Genomic DNA, 20,791 nt, shown 5'->3' on the forward strand with positions numbered 1-20,791 from the left:
CCCTTGTTGCCAAGAAGGCCAATGGCATTTTGGGATGTATAAAGTAGGGGCATTGCCAGCAGATCGAGGGACGTGATCGTTCCCCTCTATTCGACATTGGTGAGACCTCATCTGGAGTACTGTGTCCACTTTTGGGCCCCACACTACAAGAAGGATGTGGAGAAATTGGAGAGAGTCCAGTGAAGGGCAACAAGAATGATTAGGGGTCTGGAACACATGACTTATGAGGAGAGGCTGAGGGAACTGGGGATGTTTAGTCTACAGAAGAGAAGAATGAGGGGGGATTTGATAGCTGCTTTTAACTACCTGAAAGGTGGATCCAAAGAGGATGGATCTAGACTATTCTCAGTGATAGCAGATGACAAGACAAGGAGTAATGGTCTCAAGTTGCAGTGGGGGAGATTTAGGTTGGATATTAGGAAAAACTTTTTCACTAGGAGGGTGGTGAAACACTGGAATGCGTTACCTAGGGAGGTGGTGGAATCCCCTTCCTTAGAAGTTTTTAAGGTCAGGCTTGAAAAAGCCCTCGCTGGGATGATTTAGCTGGGGATTGGTCCTGCTCTGGGCAAGGGATTGGACTAGATGACCTCCAGAGGTCCCTTCCAACTCTGATATTCTATGATAACCACCATGCATAGGCTCGACCCCCTCTGCCTCTGGCCCCACCCCAACTCCACTCCTGCACCACCCCCTCCCACCTCCATTCCAACCCCTTCCCCAAAGTTCCCACCCCAACTCGGCCCCCTCCAGGCCCCTATTCGACTCTTTCTCCAAATCCCCGCCCCGCCTCTTCTCCGCCTCCTCCCCTGAGCACGCCACGTTCCAACTCCTCCCCCCTCCCTCCTGGAGCTTGCTACAGCTGTTTGGTGGCGGCAAGCGCTGGGAGGTAGGCGGAGGAGTGGGGATGTGGCACACTGAGGGGAGGAGGCGGAGGAGGAGGTGAGGTGGGGAGCTTGGCTGCCAGTTGGTGCAGAGCAACCACTAATTTTTCCCCATGGTTGCTCCAGCCCCAGAGCACCCACGGAGTCGGCACCTATGCCACCATGGGTGGTAAGAAGGAACTGAGAGGCAGTAGGGCCGGCAACTCCTGATATACTGACACATGAGCGCGGCACTCCAGAGGGCACCACAGCCGAACTATGGATACCGCTAAGGCAAAAGTCACTGACAACTGTGCACGTGGGCGTGCACACATCTAGAATGGAATGGACATGAGCAAGCACTCGAAGAAGAATCTAATTTGCTAATGTAGACCAAGCCCTAGCTGTATCTACAGTGGGGGTTAGATTGACCTAATTATATCACATAGGGCTTGTAATTTTTCCAAGGCCTAAGCAATGTAGGTAGGTCAGTCTAATGTTTAGTGCAGACCAGCCCTAAAGCTCAGTCTACACTAGCACTTATGTCATATAATTACGTTGCTCAGGAGTGTGGAAGGTCCAAAATTCTGAGCGACGCAGTTGTACCAACCTAACTCCCAGGGTAGAGAGCGTTATGTCGAAGAGAGGGCTACTGCCTCTCAGGGAGGTGGAGTACATACGCCAACAGGAGACGCCCTCCCATCGGTGTATGTAGCATCTTTCCTGAAGTGCTACAGTGGTGCATCCGCTTCAGTGCAGCAGTTTAAGTGTAGACAAACCCTAGGAGTGGCCTTTTATTTTTTTTTTTGGTTAGGTTAAACATCTTCCCAAGCAAACAAAACAAACAAGCGAACAGCCCTCTTGTACTGGAATAAAGAGTGTCCACACAGGGTTAAGCCAGTATAACTATATTAGTTTAAATTCACACCTTGGCTTACACTGGTATAAGTTTCCCATATTGACAAGCCCTTAGTTTATAGACAGCTTAAAGGGCTGCCTATAAAACAGTTCTCAAAGGTCTGAACTTCCCCATTCATCATAATGGGCATTTATTCAGATGCCCAATAATGAAAAGTCTCAATTGTACTGCTGACTAAAGCATGCAAGGAATAAGAAAAATTTATTATGAAGCTATGCCACTGTCAGTGATGTTTCACTGTACTTAGAAAGTTATCGCCACTTAATTTATTTTCCTTATTTTGAATCTTGGAGCCAAGAAACAGTGTTTAGCAATTTATCTATTTATCTCGTATGACAAAGTTCCTTCTCTACCTTGGCGGGTCTTGCGCTTATTGGCAGATATGCTCGTCTTAGAGATTCACGGCAGCCCTTAGTTTGGCTGTTTTCGTGAACCCACAGTCCAGGTCAACTCCTCCTGTGTCTGACCAGGAGTTGGGAGGTTTGGGGGGAACCCAGGCACACCCTCTACTCCGGGTTCCAGCCCAGGGCCCTGTGGAATGCAGCTGTCTAGAGTGCCTCCTGGAACAGCTGTGCAACAGCTACAACTCCCTGGGCTACTTCCCCATGGCCTCCTCCCAACACCTTCTTTATCCTCACCATAGGACCTTCCTCCTGGTGTCTGGTAATGTTTGTACTCCTCCGTCCTCCAACAGTCCGCGTTCTCACTCTCAGCTCCTAACGCCTCTTGCTCCCAGCTTCTTACACGTGCACCACAAACTGAAGTGAGCTCCTTTTTAAACCCAGGTACCCTGATTAGCCTGCCTTAATTGATTCTAGCAGCTTCTTGATTGGCTGCAGGTGTTCTAATCAGCCTGTCTGTCTTAATTATCTCCAGAAGGTTCCTGATTGTTCTGGAACCTTCCCTGTTACCTTACCCAGGGAAAAGGGACCTACTTAACCTGGGGCTAATATATCTGCCTTCTATTACTCTCCTGTAGCCATCTGGCTCGACCCTGTCACACTAGGTATTTATATGGCCCCATTTCCATAGTATCTGAGAGCCTCACACTCTAGTGTATTTATTCTCAGAACATCCCTGTGAGTTAGAGAAGTGATATTATTCTTATGTTACATATGGCAAACAGATTTATTTTGCAAACTCAGCAATGTTCTTTTAATTTTTTATTTTAAAATTCCTTCCGAGTTGGAAATACAAACCCACCCACACCCTAGCCCCCTATGGCCAAGTTTGCAAACTGCCTACAATGTATTCTGATGGGAATCTCTTGCTGCGGTGGAACCATTCAAAGGGGATGGCTTGTAAGACTAGGTGCTCCCATACAGCTCAGATGCTGCATATTAGCAGCTGTCTAATTAAAAACACATTTTAAAGTTGCTACATGACAGTCTGATCTCAGAGTTACATGAGCATCCCAACTTTACATACCTAGGCCAGATGTCTGGCAAGAAGCTCAACACAACTAAGAGTTGTCATAGGAGGAAACTATTGCCCCCTTCGGTCAAGAAAGTTACTCTCTTGAAGCTCTGGGCATTCTATCCCAATTTGTCACAATTTTGCAAACAAGGAGTTCTCCACATAAGCCTTGTCCAAACAACATTTGAAACGGTCGGCAGCAACTGAGCACAGTTTCAGCTACAAAAATGAAGAGGGACTGTGTTTCCATTTCTCATTCATTGGCAATGGTCCCCAACAAAAACACACACCTGAACACTACAAACTTTGGGACTCAGGACCACCTCTCTTTTATAATACATATAATACAGTCCCTATACACACGTGGCTATGAGAATCAAAATAATTTAGTGTGGTGTTTTCTATACACCCCTGCAAAACTGGCCAGCTACCCGTATAATTGTGATACATAAACAGCATACTCACAAAACATTCAGCAGCATCATCCATGATGCCCAGCTGGAAGCGCTGCTCATCCTGAAAGGTCTTTGCAAGAGCACTGCGTAGGGCATCAGAGGGCAGTACTTTCTCACTGCTACATTGGAACTGATTGAAGATACCCTGGGGGGGAAAGAGAAAGAAATGTCATCTTTATGGTTATGATAGAAATATTACATATTCCCAGCTGGTTTACTAAGCTTTGGGAGGTAAACATAAAATGAAAGAAACTTCTAAATCTAATTCTCCACTTAGGCCTGGTCTACACCAGAAGATTAGATTGGTTTAACTATGTCAGTCAGGTGTGTGTAAAATCCACACCTGAGTGATGATGTTAAGCCAACCTAAATCCTTGTGTAGACAGCACTAGATTCAAGGAAGAATTCTTCCGCTGACCTAGTTACTGCCTCTCAGGGAGGTGGATTGCCTACTCCCATGAGAGAACTCCTCCTGTCAGCATCAGTAGTGTCTACACTGAAGCACTACAGTAGCACAGTGCTTTAAGTGTAAATAAACCCTTAGTATCAATTAATCTGCTCTGTTCCCTCCTGTTCAAGTTCAAATTTCTTGTCTTCATCTTCAAGGCCCCTATGTTACTCTGCTCCATTTCCTTCCTAATTTCTTATGTCACATCAAACCACAACCTTCACCAACTGTCAGCCTCAAACTTTACTCATCCTTTTCTTGCACAATTCTCCTCATGCTTTCCCACACAATTTACAAGACATGAAATACTACCCAGTTCTGGTCCACTAGGCCACCACTCTAATAAGAAAGGCCATACCAGATCAGACCGATGGTCCTTCTAGTCCAGTATCCCATCTCTGACAACAGCCAAAACGAGATGATTCAGAGAAAGGAACCTCTAAGTGGGTGATTATGGAATTATATGAACACAGGGGAAATTTCTTCCTAATCCCATCAGAGGTTGTCTTATGCCTGAAGATTGAAGGTTTGTGGGTTTTTTAAATCCAGTCTAATGTAACTGTGCATGTTTTCATTACCCATATAAATGTTCAATCCTTTTTTGAATCCTGCTAAGCTCTATTCTTCAGTGATATTTTGTGGCTAGGAGTTCCAAGGGATAGGTATGTGCTGTGCAAAAAAAGTCTCTGTCAGTTGTAAATTTACCGCCTTTCAGTTTTATTTGAAGTCCTCTTGTTCTAGCATTATAACAGAGTAAGTAGGAGTGACTAGTTTATCTTCTCCAGACTGTTCATTATTTTGTACATTTCTAACACGTCCTTTCTTTGGGTTGTTGGGTTTAGTGTGCAAGTGTGGGGTGGTGTTGATGGCCTGACAGACAGGATGATTTGGTGGTCCCTTCTGAGCTTGAACCCTGACTATTTGGCATAATATTTTTAGTATCCTTTTCCATACCACTCCTTACGTAGCCTAACTTTTGTTTTTGCTTATTTTGTCTGCTGCTGCACACTCAGCAGCAGCTTTCCTAAAGCTGTCCAAATGACACCCAGGTCTTTTTCCTGAGTGGTCAGTGCTGAGAACCCAGCAATGTGCATAAGTAGTGCCAGTATGTATTATTCCTTCCAATCTGGGTTACACTGAGTTTACCAACACTGAATTTCACCTGCCATCATGCTGCCATTCACATAGCTTTGATAAGTCCCTAGGAGGCGCCTCATAGTTGTTGCAGCATTCCCTTTATTTGTATCCCCCCTAAGAACTCACTTTTTCAATTATGTTCACAAGAAAAGAGTCAACAGTAGTTAAGTAAGATCAGGCCCACTGATTGGGGGGTGGGGAGGGCAAGGGGGCCACTGCTCAGGGGTCTGGGGTCTCTGCACGCTGTCCCCACCCCAAGCACCAACTCCACAGTTCACATTGGCTGGGCAGTGGCAGGCAGAAACCGCCCTGGAACCACCGCCTAGGAGCTGCTACAGAGGGGTGTGCCGGTCGCTTTCGGGAGCCACCCAAGGTAAGTGCTGACCCCCTGACCTGCTCCTGCACTCTAACCCCCTGCCCCAGCTTAGAGCCTCCACCCAAATTCCCTCCCAGAGCCCGCACACAAACTCCCTCCCGGAGCCCACACTCTTCACCCCCTCCCACACCCAAACTCCCTCCCGGAGCCCGACCCCGCACCCAAACTCCCTCCCGGAGCCCGACCCCGCACCCAAACTCCCTCCCGGAGCCCGACCCCGCACCCCCTCCTGCACCCAAAATCCCTCCCAGATCCTGCAACCCTTTCCACAACTCAACCCTCTACCCAAGCCTGGTGAAAGTGAGTGAGGTTGGGGGAGTGCGAGTAATGGAGGGAGGGGGGATGGAGTGAATGTGGGGGGGCTCAGAGAAGGGACGGGATGGGGCGTGGTCTCAGGGAAAGGGCAGGGCAGGGCAAGGGTCTTTGGGTTTGCACAATTAGACAGTTGGCAACCCTACCGGGTGGGCATGTAGAAGCCCTGGCCGTGTCAGAAAAGCGCAGCTGGCAGCTTGCTGGGCATGAGCCAGCGCAGGTGCAGCACCACCCAAATGTCAGGCAAACCATGTCCACATGGGCACCCATTGATTGTTCTGCCCTAGGATCTGGTATTGCTGTCAGCGGGCTTGAGTACAATCAATCATTCCCAATTAAAAATAGCATTATTAAACTAGCCAAATAAGTGGAGAATGGAGGGGCCTGAAGTTGCCAGATGGCTTTGTTTGCCCAGCTAGCATCACAGGTCTAATTCCTGTGTGCATACCTTTAAAGAAGATCTATAATCATTTTGTCCCCTGTGCCACTTCTTGCCATTAATTACAGACAGCTTTTCCCCAGCACTGAGATGCTGCATGCATTGGACATGGACTGTCTATATCTTATTTATTTTCCAAGTTTAATTACTGTTATTGGTCTCTATATTATTGTCATTTCCATGAGCTGGTGAATTGGGATAAAGTTTGCTAAGCCCTGCAATCTTGGGTGCTTTCAGGGAACTAAGAAATTGCAACACAAAGCCTCTTATGTTAATAGTAACTGGTTCCTGTGTGCTACTCCTGCAAAGAGCAGAGGAGATCGAATTACACCTCATTCCCTTCATTCCCTATGACACACTGTACCTCAAAGTAGCACCCTGTAACCACCATATTCACCATTTGTATATGGTTGTGATATTTCATAAAAAGCACGCTATGTACGGTACCTTATGAAACATCACGATCTGCTGAAACTCATTGTTCTGTCAAAATATGTATAAGTTAATGTGTAGGAAGTTATGAGATTTTGCTATATGGTTGTTATTGAAATATGTTGTGAGTTTGGGAGACGCCCACTGCTAGCACTTCAATGACTAAGGTGGTGACACACACCCAAATGGGTGTTAAGCAACCATCACGTGCCATTGACCAGCAAGGGAATTTTAAACATGAGAGTTGCAATTCTGCAAGAGACAGTTGTGCAAGTACCACACAAGGAGGACTGCTCAACTTTGTGACTCGGCAAGGCCTACCAGGACACGTCTGGGCCAGTGTTTTTCCTGGGACATGAACTGACTGTGTAAAATCAGGGACAGCAGTATCACGGGACCATCTCTCTCCTCTCCCACCTACGCTGAAGGCAACAAGATTGCTGGGAAGACAAAGGCCTGGTCTACACTGGGGGGCGGGGGGAAATCGATCTAAGATACGCAACGAGAATAGCGTAGCTGAAATCAACATATCTTAGATCGACTTAGAATCACTTACTTCACGTCCTTGACGGCCGCCGCTTCCCCGTTGACTCCGCTTCCGCCTCTCGCCGTGGTGGAGTTCCGGAGTTGATGGCAGAGCTATCGACTTATCGCGTCTACACAAGACGCGATAAATCGATCCCCGATAGATCGATCACTACCCGCCGATCCGGCGGGTCATGTAGAAGTGGCCAAAGACTTTCAACTGAAGAAACTGGTCCCAGGCTGAGAAGGAAATTCAGCCTGTGTATTAAGAACTGTAACCTGCCTGAAACATCAGGTGGGATGAGAAAGGCTGTTTAATTCAATTCTTGCTTAGTCTGAAAGTTTAGGATTTAGACTGTGATTTTATTTTTATTTCTTAGGTAACTATCTCCGACTTTTCTGCCTACCACTTATAATCACTTAAAATCTTTCTGTAGTTAATAAACTTATTTTAATGTTTTATCCTTACCAGTGAGTTTGTCTGAAGTGCTTAGGGAATCTGCTCAGATTGCAATGGTTGCTGAGTGTCCACTATCCTTTGACGATGAGCAAACTAATTAATGAGCTTCCATTGTTCAAAAGAAGGTCTTGAGCAGTGTAAGGCAGTACATTTCTGGGGTGCAAGGCTGGAAGGATTTGCTCGTGTTTTCCTGTGTACGGTTCATGAGTGGTTTAGAGAACATTCATGCAAGTTAGCTGGATGTGTCTCCGCATGTTGCTGAGTGAGTGATAACAGCACCTGGAGGGGTTTGCTGCTTGTCACTAGCAAAGCATTGTGAGAGACAGCCCATGCTGGAAAGTTTCCACAGTTCCAGGTTGTAACCTGGGATCCCATCACACCCTACAATCCTGCTTCCACCTCTCTCAAAGAGCAATCATATTCTCTTTGCAGAACACCAAGAACATTTAGTACAGAAGAAGAGAGTAACACATTATAGTTCCACTAAACATACCTGTAACTGGGATTTCTCCAAAAGCAAACAAAGATCTGGCAGGACAATGTAAAGGGAGTGGGAGAGTAAATAAGGTTGATTTCTTGATGCAGTTTCCAAACAAATACTAACTGGGTGCATCTGTACTTAAAGTTTTTGCACTGTTGGTGTGGCACCAGTGCAGTTCCCCTAGCAGCAGCCATGTTGAAAATGCCAGTGTTGACAGGGTTGGGCACTACGGTAGTAAAAATGCCTTTGCCCTGTTGACACTATTATTTATTATTTGGTATTGTGGTAGTGCCTAGGGGCTCATTCAAGGTATGTCTACATTGGAATGTAAGCCCAGGGTTTGAACAAAGGCTCAAACCTAACCCCCCTTCTGTCTAAACACAAATTGTGCTAACCCAGGGCTCAGACTGAGGACCTCATGGGGGCTGAGGGTGTAAGTCTGAGTCAAGCCAGGACCCAGGGTTCAAGCCCTATTACTTTGCTGTCCAGATGCAGTCTTATGGGGGTCATGCTCTCGGAGTCTGCCAAAAGACTTCCACATCCCCACAGGCTGACTTTCTTCATCCTCTGGAAAGCCAAGTTTGGGGGACAGTCAAGTTTTCTCACACCACATTATGAACAAAGGGCAGCCACATTTTGGGAGGGCACTGGAAGTCTGGGATATGGGTGGTTGGACTTGGGCCTGCATTATGCAGTGTAAACGCTGGAGCTCCAGGTTGGGGTCTGTGATAAATAAAGTGGTGGGGTAGCTCCCGTTTATGGACACCCAGCCAGTCATTTAGCTATAAAATTCCTTTTAGTGGCTGTTCTCTGCTTGCTTTACCTGTAAAGGGTTAACAAAGTTCCCCAGGTAAAGGAAAAGGAGTGGGCACCTGACCAAAAGAGCCAATGGGAAGGCTAGAACTTTTAAAAATGGAGAAAAAACTTCCCTTTGTCTGTCTGTGTCTGTTATTCTCTGGAGAAGGAGACACGGAGCAGCAACGCTATAAGCAGGAATGCTGCGTAAGGCTTCATCAGATAATGCCTAGAATTACTTATTTGAAACCCCACAAATGTATAAGTAAATTAGGACTGTTTAGCTAGATGCAATCAGGTTTATTTTTTATTATTTTGGCTTGCGGATCTCCTCTGTGCTAACCCCAGATGCTTTTCTTTTGCTTGTAACCTTTAAACTGAACCTCAAGAGAGCTACCTTAATGCTTAATTTTTGTAATTGTTTCTTTTAAGATCTAGCAAAAAGCCTAAGTTCCAAATGTATTTTCCCCCCTCTTTTCTTTTCTTTTCTTCTCTTCTCTTTTCTTGTTTTTGCTGCCTGTGGGGGAACAGGCCTGCAAAGGGATCAGCCTGCAAAGCCAGGGAGTCCAACAAACCGTTTATTTTGTTTTCTTTTCTATATGTGTGGCAACAGAATAGCTACGCTAGAGTAGGGCAGCCCTGTGCATGAGGTTGAGGTCAGGCACCGAAACCTTAGAAAAACCAGTCTTCCCAAAGCAGCACACCACAGAGAATACAGACCCAGATTATGCCCAGACATCCAGCTTCATGACGGAAATGAACGGGGACTCCCCAGGACGGAAGGGATAGCCCTCCCCCAACCGAGATCCCAGTGCCAGGAGGGAGGGAGGGAGGCCTTTAACTCAGGCCAAGTTCTAACTGAGGCATAAAGGAATTTCTACCTAGAGATGAAGCGCTTGGAAGTGGAGAACGAGCGCTTGGAGGTGGAAGCGGAGGAGAGAACAGAGGCAAAGCGCTTGGAGGCAGAGTTAGAGCTGAAGCGCTTAGAGCTGGAAAGGGCTAAGCTGGGTCTACCAGGTAACCCTAACAGTCCTTCTCCAGGTGCCACTCCCCATTCCAAGAAATTCCCCACATACAAGGTATGCGATGATATAGAGACCTTCTTAGAAAATTTTTAAAGGGCCTGCCTTGGATACAACATCTCTACAGACCAGTATATGGTGGAACTGAGGTCGTAGCTCAGTGGACCCTTAGCAGAGGTAGCAGCTGAAATGCCTAAAGAACCCACGAACAACTACGAACTTTTTTTTTTAAAAAGGCCAGAATTAGAATGGGGCTAACACCTGAGCATGCCTGTCTGTGGTTCAGAGCCCTAAGGTGGACGTGGCATTTTCCTGACACGCCTATCACATCGTAAAAAATTGGGATGCCTGGGTATCAGGAGCAAGTGTTAAGTCTCTGGAAGATCTCTCTCTCCCAATGCAAATGGAGCAGTTCTTAGAGGGTGTTCCTGAGGAAATAGAAAGGTACATCCTTGATGGGAAGCCCAAAACTGTAATCGAGGTGGGGGAGATTGGAACCAAATGGATGGAGGTGGCGGAGAAGAAGAAAGCTAGTAGCAGTTTGAGAGGATACCAGAAGGGGCAACCCGAGACGACATCCCACCACTGAGGTCATCCCAAAGCCCCATTTTGCAAAGAGGAGCCCTCCACACAGCCAGGGAGATCCCAGATGCCCTCTCATCCCACCACCCCACTTTCCTACCACCCAACTTGCCCCAGCCCGCAGTCAGCTGGGCGATGCATTAAATGTAATGAGCTATGGCATGTAAAGGCCATCTGCCCCAAGAGCACCAGCTGACTGCAGCTCATCACCTCGGAGTCCCACCAAGAACCTTCAGGCCCAGATGCCTCACAAATACCACCAGAGCAAAGGGAAACTGTGAGTGTGACCGGGAGGAAGATTACTGCGTGGAGAGACACTGGTGCACAGGTGTCAGCTATCCACCAAACCCTGGTGGACTCCAAATTCATTGACCCAGAGGCCCAAGTGCAAGTGCAACCTTTTAAGGCCACCTCTTAACTTGCCTACAGCCAGGTTTCCTGTCCAGTACAAGGGCTAGTTAGGAATATGGACTTTTGCAGTCTATGACGATTATCCAATTCCCATGCTGCTGAGAGAAGACTTAGCCAACCATGTGAGGCTAACAAAAAGGGTGGGGATTGTTACCCGCAGCCAGGCTAAATAGGCCTCCACACTTAACTCCATTCCTAAGCCTCCTACAGGAGCCAAGCCAGAGGTGGTGAAACGAGTCTATGGCAGCAGTTGTAAATCCAGTTCCTGGAACCCAGCCAGAACCAGCCCAAGGATCAGAGCTGGCGGAGCAGTCAGCACCAGAGCCCATGCTTCCAACCCCGCCAGAGTCAGGGGAGGCAGCACCAAAGGGTGTCACAGAGCCTGCACCTACAGCAGCAGCTAAACCGGAGCAAGAGGCTCAACTGGAGCCTGAAATACCACCTAGTACACCAGCGGAGAGCGGTTCACAGACAATGGAAACAACCCCATCACCTACGTTGCTTCCAGTGGGACCAAGCCCAAGTCCACAACCCAGTGAGGAACTAATGTCTCCAGCATCAAGGAAGCAGTTCCAGACAGAGCAGGAAGCGGATGAGACACTCAAGGGAGCTTGGATGGCGCCATGGAGCGACCCACCACTTCTCAGCTCTTCTAATAGGTCCAGGTTTGTTATAGGAGGATTCTTATATGAGGAGACCCTTTCTGGTGTGCACAAGGATGACTGGCATCCTCAGAGACAGTTGGTAACTCCAACTAGGGGACAGCTCTTGAGCTTAGCCCATGATCACCCTAGTGGCCATGCTGGGGGGGAACAGGACCAAAGACCTTTTAGGGAAGTCATTCCACTGTGAGGGGATTGGCAAGGATGTTTCTACCTACGTCTGGTCTTGTGAGGTGTGCTAGAGGGTGGGAAAGCCCCAAGACCAGGTCAAGGCCCCTCTCCAGCCACACCCCATCATTGAGGTTCCATTTCAGCATGTAGCTGTGGATATTCTGGGTCCTTTCCTGAAGAAGACACCCAGAGAAAAGCTGTATATACTGATCATCATGGATTTTGCCACCCGATGTCCGGAAGCAATAGCTTTAAGCAACACCAGGACTAAAAGCATGAGCCAGGCATGGTCAGACATTTTTGCCAGGGTAGGTTGGCCCTCTGACATCCTTACAGATTCGGGAACTAACTTTCTGGCAGGGACCATGAAACGTCTTTGGAAAGCTCATGGGGTGAACCACTTGATTGCCACCCCTTACCATCATCAAACAAACGGCCTACTGGAGAAGTTTAATGGGACTTTGGGGGCTATGTTATGTAAATTCGTGAATGAGCACTCCAATGATTGGGACCTAGTGTTGCAGCAGTTGCTCTTTGCCTACAGGGCTGTACCACATCCAAGTTTATGGTTTTCACCCATTGAACTCATTTATGGCCATGAAGTTAAGGGGCCATTACAGTTGGTCATGCAGCAATGGGAATGGGTTACATCATCTCCAGGAACTAACATTTTGGACTTCCTAACCAACCTGCAAAACACCCTCAAGGACTCTCTAGCCCTTGCTCAAGAAAACCTACAGGATGCTCAACAAGAGCAAAAGGCCTGGTATAATAAACATGACCGAGAGCGTTCCTTCAGAGTAGGTGACCAAGTCATGGTCCTGAAAGCGCTCCAGGCCAATAAGATGGAAGCATCGTGGGAGGGGCCATTTATAGTCCGAGAGCGCCTGGGAGCTGTTAATTACCTCATAGTGTTCTTAAACCAAACTCTAAAACCTAAAGTATACCATGTTAATTCTCTAAAGCCCTTTTATTCCTGAGAAATCAAGATTCTCCCATTTACAGCCCAGGAGAAAGACGATGCTGAGTGGCCTGAAAAAGTCTACTATGAAGGAAAAAGCAATGGTGGTGTAGAAAAGGTGAGCTTTTCCATCACCCTTGGGCTTAAGCAGTGACAGCAAATCCAGGAGCTGTGCACCAGCTTCGCGCCAATGTTTTCAGCCATCCCAGGATGGAGAGAATGGTTATTGACACAGGTTATGCTCACCCAATTAGAGCCCAACCCTACCGGATGGCTCCTCAAGCCAAAACTGCAATAAAAAGGGAAATCAAAGACATGTTACAGATGGGCCTCTCAGAGTGCATGGGCCTCTCCAGCGGTTCTGGTTCCCAAACCAGATGGGGAAATCTGCTTTTGTGTGGACCACCATAAGCTAAATAATGTAACTCATCCAAAAAACTATCCAATGCCACCCAGAGATGAGCTATTGGAGAAACTGGGTCGTGCCCATTTCATCTCAGTCTTAGACTTAAATGAGGCGTACTGGCAAGTGCCGCTAGATGACCGAGCCAAGAAAAGGTCCGCCTTCATCACCCATGTAGGGTTGTATGAATTTAATGTGCTCCCTTTCGGACTGCGAAATGCATCCACCACTTTCCAGAGACTGGTAGATAACTTTCTGACTGCATTTGGGTAATTTGCAGTCACCTACCTTGACGATATGGCTATATTCTCTGATTCATGGGCAAAACACCTGGAGCACCTCCAAGTTGTCTTCCAGCACATAAGGGAGGCAGGATTAACAGTTAAGGCCAAAAAGCATCAAATAGGCCTAAACAAGGTAACGTACTTTGGACAGCAGGTGGGTCAAGGTACGATCAACCCCCTACAAGCTAAGGTAAATGCTATCCAAAATTGGCCTGTCCCTAAATCAAAGAAACAGGTCCAATCCTTCTTGGCCTTGGCTGGATATTACCAACGATTTGTACTACACTACAGCCAATTTTCCACCCTACTGACAGTCCTGACCAGGAAAAGACAGCCAACTGCCGTTCAGTGGACTAAAGGCTGTCTGACATTTCTCAATCAGCTTAAGGCGGCCCTTACATCTGAACCTGTACTGAGGGCCCCGGACTTCGACCAACTATTTGTCGTAACCAGCGTCCGAGCGTGATATGGGAGCAGTTTTAATGCAGAAAGGACCAGATCAATAATTCCAAGCTGTCGTGTTTCTCAGCAAAAATCTTTCTGAGTGGGAAAGCCACTGTTCAATCTCAGAAAAAGAACGTTATGCAATTGTGTATGCTCTGGAGAAGCTACGCCCATACATTTGTGGACGGCGGTTCTACCTGCAATCTGACCATGCTGCACTGAAGTGGCTTCACACAGTCAAAGAGACTGACAAAAAACTTCTTTGGTGGAGTTTAGCTCTTCAAGACTTTGATTTTGAGATACAACACATTTCAGGAGCCTCTAAGAAAGTGGCTGATGCACTCTCCCGGGAAGGTTTCCCAGAATCAGCGAGGTAAAAATGTCCCTGCATTCTAAGTCATTGTAATCCTTAAAATGTAAAAAGTACAGTTTAGTTCTTCATGTAATTATTAGAAAATTAGAGGTGCATGTATCTTTTTAACACTGTTTACTAAACCTCCAGGAAGAAATCCCAGCCAGTGTGGACCCAACCTGACCCGACCCAGGCTGGCCAGCACCATCTGTGATTTGGGGGGCATGTGATAAATAAAGTGTTGGGGTACCTCCCGTTTATGGACACCCAGCCAGCCAGTTAGCTATAAAATTCCTCTTAGTGGCTGTTCTCTGCTCGCTTTACCTGTAAAGGGTTAACAAAGTTCCCCAGGAAAAGGAGTGGGCACCTGACCAAAGGTCAGACTTTGACTCCCTCAGGGAACTGATGGGCAGGATCCCCTGAAAGAACAACATGAAGGAGAAAGGAGTCCAGGAGAGCTGGCTGTAGTTTAAAGAATCCTTACTGAGGTTGCAGGAACAAACCATTCCGATGTGTAGAAAGAACAGTAAATATGGCAGGCGACCAGCTTGGTTTAACAGTGAAATCCTTGCTGATCTTAAAACACAAAAAAGAAGCTTACAAGAAGTGGAAGATTGGACAAATGTCCAGTGAGTATAAAAATATTGCTCAGGCATGCATGAGTGAAATCAGGAAGGCCAAATCACACTTGAAATTGCAGATAGCACGGGATATTAAGAGTAACAAGAAGGGTTTCTTCAGGTATGTTAGCAACAAGAAGAAAGTCAAGGAAAGTGTGGGCCCCTTACTGAACGAGGGAGGCAACCTAGTGACAGAGAATGTGGAAAAAGCTAATGTACTCAATGCTTTTTCGGCTCCTGTCTTCACGAACAAGGTCAGCTCCCAGACTACTGCACTGGGCAGCACAGTATGGGGAGGAAGTGACCAGCCCTCTGTGGAGAAAGAAGCAGTTCAGGAGTATTTAGAAAAGCTGGACGAGCACAAGTCCATGGGGCCGGATGTGCTGTATCCGAGGGTGCTAAAGAAGTTGGTGGATGTGATTGCAGAGCCATTGGCCTTTATCTTTGAAAACTCATGGCAATCGGGGGAGGTCCTGAATGACTGGAAAAAGGGTAATGTAGTGCCCATCTTTAAAAAAGAGAATGAGGAAGATCTGGAGAACTACAGGCCAGTCAGCCTCACCTCAGTCCCTGGAAAAATCATGGAGCGGGTCCTCAAGGAATCGCTTTTAAAGCACTTAGAGGAGAGGAAAGTGATCAGGAACAGTCAGCATGGATTCACCAAGGGCAAGTCATGCCTGACTAACCTAATTGCCTTCTATGACGAGATAACTGGCTCTGTGGATGAGGGGAAAGCAGTGGACATGTTATTCCTGGACTTTAGCAAAGCTTTTGATACGGACTCCCACAGTATTCTTGCCAGCAAGTTAAAGTAGTATGGACTAGAAGGTGCCACCTTACAGTCCATTCACCAGCAGCAGAAGGTTGATTTTCTTTTTTGGTGGTTTGGGTTCTGTAGTTTCCACATCGGAGTGTTGCTCTTTTAAGACATCTGAAAGCATGCTCCACGCCTCATCCCTCTCAGATTTTGGAAGGCACTTCAGGTTCTTAATCCTTGGGTTGAGTGCTGTATCTACCCTTAGAAATCTCACATTGGTACCTTCTTTGCGTTTTCTCAAATCTGCTGTTAAAGTGTTCTTAAAACAAACATGTACTGTACTGGGTTATCATCTGAGACTGCTATAACATGAAATACATGACGGAATGCAGGCAAAACAGAACAGGAAACATACCATTCTCCCCCAAGGAGTTCAGTCACAAATTTAATTAACGCATTATTTTTTTAACTAGCATCATCAGCACGGAAACATGTCCTCTGGAATGCTGGCCGAAGCATGAAGGGACATATGAATGTTTAGCATATCTGGCACATAAATACCTTGCAATGCTGGCTATAAAAGTGCCATGAGAACGCTTGTTCTCACTTTCAGGTGATACTGTAAATAAGCAACTGTCAGCAGTATCTCCCGTAAATGTAAAAAAACTTGTTTGTCTTAGCAATTGGCTGAACAAGAAGTAGGACTGAGTGAACTTGTAGGCTCTAAAGTTTTACATTTGAGTGCAGTTATGTAACGAAAAAAATTCTTACACTTTTACGATAAAGAGATTGCACTACAGTACTTGTACGAGGTGAACTGAAAAATATTTCTTTTATCATTTTTACAGTGCAAATATTTGTAATAAAAAACAACATAAAGTGAGCACAGTACACCTTGTATTCTGTGTTGTAATAGAAATCAATATATTTGAAAATGTAGAAAAACATCAAAAATATTTAATAAATTTCAATTGGTATTCTATTGTTTAAACAGCAGGGTGACCAGATGTTTTGATTTTATAGGAACAGTCCTGATATTCGGGGCTTTGTCTTATATAGGCACCTATTACTCCCCACCCCTTGTCCTGATTTTTCACGCTTGCTATCTGGTCATCCTATTTAACAGTGTGATTAATCACAATGTTTTTAATCACAGTTAATTTTTTTTTAGTTAATAGCTTGAGTTAACTGTGATTAAATCAACAGCCCTAATTTTTACATTAAGCAGCAAAGGCTCACACATCTATTCTATGCTATTTAACAACATATTTAAGCACCACAGTGTCAAACTACATAGTTGCGCATTGTCTGTGTGGACAGGAGGAAGAAGTTACTCACCTTGTGCAGTAACAATGGTTCTTCAAGATTTGTGTCCCAATGAGTGCTCCATTGTAGGTGTGTGCGTGGCCCCGTGCTGCTGATTGAAGTATTTCAATAGCAGTCCGTCCCACATGCACCGCTCCCCACCTGTCACAAGACTAGTCAGTGTGCATAGGCATTTCCTCCTCAGTTCCCTCTCTACCACAGAATCAACCGGTGGAACTCTGAAATAGAGTGTTGTACAAGCACCTCAACCAACCTGTCAAAAATGCCATTTTGAGCTTGAGGGCTGAGACAAAGTTGGTTGTGGTTTCGAGTGCTTCCACTTGGGGAATCTTGATTTCTTTCTCTGTGGCTAATAGGATCTCTGTGACGACCACTGAGGCATGTACTGCGATGACTGGGACTTAAACGACGGCTGAGGACTGTATTTTCTCTTGTAGGCCGGTGTGCATATCCCTAGGGAACGAAGAATTGTCCGAGAATCCTTCAATGTGCGAAGAGATGTGTCTGTCTTTTCAGTGAACAGCTTCATTTCCCTCAAAGGGAAGGTCTCCGCCATGATTAGGACCTCTTTAGGGAACCCGGACAACTGCAGCCACAAAGCCCTTCTCTCAACCACAGCTGTGGAATTTGAATGTGCTGCCATGTCTGTCGCATATAATGTGGACGGGAGAGACGTTTTCACCACCATCTGACCCTTGTTAATTATGGCCATAAATTGGTCTTTTGAGGAGTCTGGAGCTGATTAATAAAGGAATCTAGTTTCACATAGCTCTGGTCGTCATATTTAGCCAACAAGGCCTGATAATTGGCCACCTGGAACTGAAGAGTGGCTGATGAATACGCTCTTCTGCCAAACAGGTCCAAGCATTTCCCATCTTGGTCATACGGGGTGGATTTAAACTGGTATTGGCATTTAACAATTAACCGCATCCACAATGATGAATTTGGAAGTGGGTGAGAAAATACAAATTCCGTGTCCTTGGCCGACACATAATACCTTTTGTCCACCCGATTGCATGTCAGCAGGATGGGCACAGGGGTCTGCCACATAACTCTGGCAGGATCCAGGAGTGCCTCATTAACTTGGAGGGCCACTCTGGCAAAGGTGGAGGAATGTAGAATGTCCACCAGTTTGTGGTGAGGTTCAGTCACTCGGAGCAGCTGTTATTTGCAGGGCTTCTGCCACACTCTGAGCCAAGTCCTGGAATGATTTTAAATCATCCACCATGGATGGTAGAGGCGGCATCACCGCCTCATCAGGTGAGGACGACGAGAGACGAGCTTGAGGGATGTCTTCCCTTTCTGCCTCAGCTTCAACTTCCTTCCCCAGGTGCTCAGGAGGTTCCGAACCCTTTGATGCCGCAGCTGAAGGAGGGTGGCTCCTAGCCTGCTAGTATACCACTGGAGGGGCCTGGGAGTCTTGTTGCCCCTGGGCTTGCCCCGGTACTAGTACAGCCCGGAAGGGTAGGGGGCTGGTACCATGTCTGCCCAAACCATGGAGATTGAGGGCTGTGGGGGGGCGGGGCACAGTAGGCCTGGTGTCCATGATGAAATTGGGACTTGTATGGTGGGTAGGATGAGTGGTGGGAATCCAAGTCCTCTTCCTCTCTTTCTGACTCTGAAGAGGAAAAAGGTGGTGTGCAGCATGGAGATCTTACTGAGTCCAATGCTCTGGGAGAACTCGGCATCGGAGCCCTTGTACTGAGTAAGGGCAAGTCAAGGGGGTCAGACACGGAGAGATCTGTTGTGCACTGGAAATCCACCAGTGCGGACGTCAGTGCCAAGAGGCTCGTACTGATGGAGTCAGAGACATGGACCTTGGTCCGTCAGTGCCACGCACAACAGGGTCAGTGCTGGTGACCACGCCGTCGTGTAGCCTTCACTGAGGCTGATCTTCCAGGCTTTTCAAGCCCCCACGGTACAGGTACTTCTTTGCCCGTGCCCAGCTGGTCTCTGGGCAGACCAACTTGCTCTGTCAGCTTGGTACCGCATGTGGTCTCACTACAAGCTCTAGACAGTTTCAGTGCCGTCCGTACCGATGGAGCTGGATATCATTTCCAGCTTGATCGAGGCTCATTATGGGGACTCACAGACCTTTTCTTGGTGGTCTTGAGCATGGGTGGCGGATATCATAGGCCAGGGCAGGCTAAGCCTCCCCTGACCTATGCTGTGCCCCGCCCATATTGAGCTCCAAGGTACTGCCCTCCCTCTCTACCTGAAGCTGGCAGGGCACCGGGGGCTCAGCTCCCAAAGGCAGGTCTGAACTCAGGTCTGTCAGGGGCTGGGGCGGCCCAGTGCAGCATTGGGGCCAGTCGGGGCATGGAGGGGGTCGAGCCAACTGGGGAGTGGAGGAGATCGAGCCAGCAGGGGGCAGCGGCCTGGCGCTTGAGGCTCTGGCAGGCAGGGCTTTGGATGGAAGGGGTGGTGGGCTAGCCTACCTGAAGGTCTTGAGTAAGTGGCTCATCTCCTTGGAATCACCCACCTTTGACAAAGAAGATTGAAGTAATAACTCCGAGGGTTAAAGAGCCGACTCCATGAGCAGTAGTTTAAGCCTTAACTCTTTATCCTTCCTGGACCTGGATTTTAACTGATGGCACCAACCACACTTTTGTGGATTGTGCTTTTCCCCCAGGCAGCAAATGCACTGCAATCCAAAAACTGGGATAGATTATTTGCAGCTAAGGCACTTTTTGAAGCCTGGAGAGTCAGACATACCCTTGTCCAGGAGGGTCCCCCCACCACCAGGGTTGGTGGGAGGCAAACCCTTTCTCCCCCCACTTCCCCTTTTTCTTTTTTTGCCATGGCCAACTTAAAACAAACAAGGTACTAAAAGGCTTCAAGGGAAGCTAAAATTTGCAAAACTATAGGGAGTTAATCCATGATGGGACAGCTCTTAGCTCCGTCTCTAGCCAGGGGCAGCTGAGAAGGAACTGAGGAGGAAATGCCCAAGCACACTGGCTAGCCCCATGGCAAGTGGGGAGCTGCACGTGTGCAGGTGGGACGGACCACTATTGAAATTCTCCGATTGGTAGCACGTCGCCACACACACACCTACAGTGGAGTATCCATAGGGACACAGTGCGGAAAAAAACTAAGTGTTATAACTTTGTTATGTAATTGTGCAGCTTGGTCCACATAGGAATGATCAACCTGTGTTATAATGCTGTTGTGCATTTACTGTTCTAAGCACTCTGTTTAAACCCAGCAATATTTTTAGTCTATCGGAGACCTAACAGAAGTACCCAATTGGAGTCAAGAGACTTAAATGTTGTCTTTCTGCTTTCCCTCCCCTGTATTTTCCAGGATAGGCTCTTTGCTTACCTTTTCACCGGAGCAAGACTTTCCTGTCACACACCATTAGGTGGAAGGGAGATTCCTTGCAGTTTTATCACTTTAACTTATCCAAACTAAATTTCTCTTTTCTTAATCTCAGATCATGCCCTCTGCTTATACTGGTATGATAACCTCCTACTCCCTGGTCTTTCACATACACATCACCCTGCTTCAGTCCATACAAAACCCAGCTGCTAAAATCATCTTTTTTACCCAATCTGACCATATCAGACTCTTCTCTGAATCTCTCCACTTGTTTCCCCTTCTCTACCACATCAAAGTTCAAATGTCTTGTCTTTGTCTTCAAGGTTCTACATAATTTCTGTCCCTCACTACTCTCCTCGTCCCATATTGCTTCCTGAACCCATCACTGCAATGATACTAGTTTGGAGGCTTGTACATACTACC

At 47.0% G+C, this 20,791-nt stretch overlaps 1 protein-coding gene across 12 annotated transcripts in view; it reads right to left on the reverse strand.

The window, feature by feature from the left end:
- USP54 (ubiquitin specific peptidase 54) overlaps positions 1-20,791 on the reverse strand; it is a 270,452-nt gene that overhangs the window by 108,978 nt on the left and 140,683 nt on the right. For all 12 annotated transcript variants that reach the window (XM_075130691.1, XM_075130690.1, XM_075130688.1 and 9 more), the window contains one exon: positions 3,661-3,795. In XM_075130691.1, coding sequence (XP_074986792.1) covers positions 3,661-3,795 — 135 coding nt within the window. The remainder of the gene's footprint in view (positions 1-3,660; positions 3,796-20,791) is intronic.

Source organism: Caretta caretta, chromosome 7, assembly GCF_965140235.1.
Source record: "Caretta caretta isolate rCarCar2 chromosome 7, rCarCar1.hap1, whole genome shotgun sequence".
Taxonomy (NCBI): domain Eukaryota; kingdom Metazoa; phylum Chordata; order Testudines; family Cheloniidae; genus Caretta; species Caretta caretta.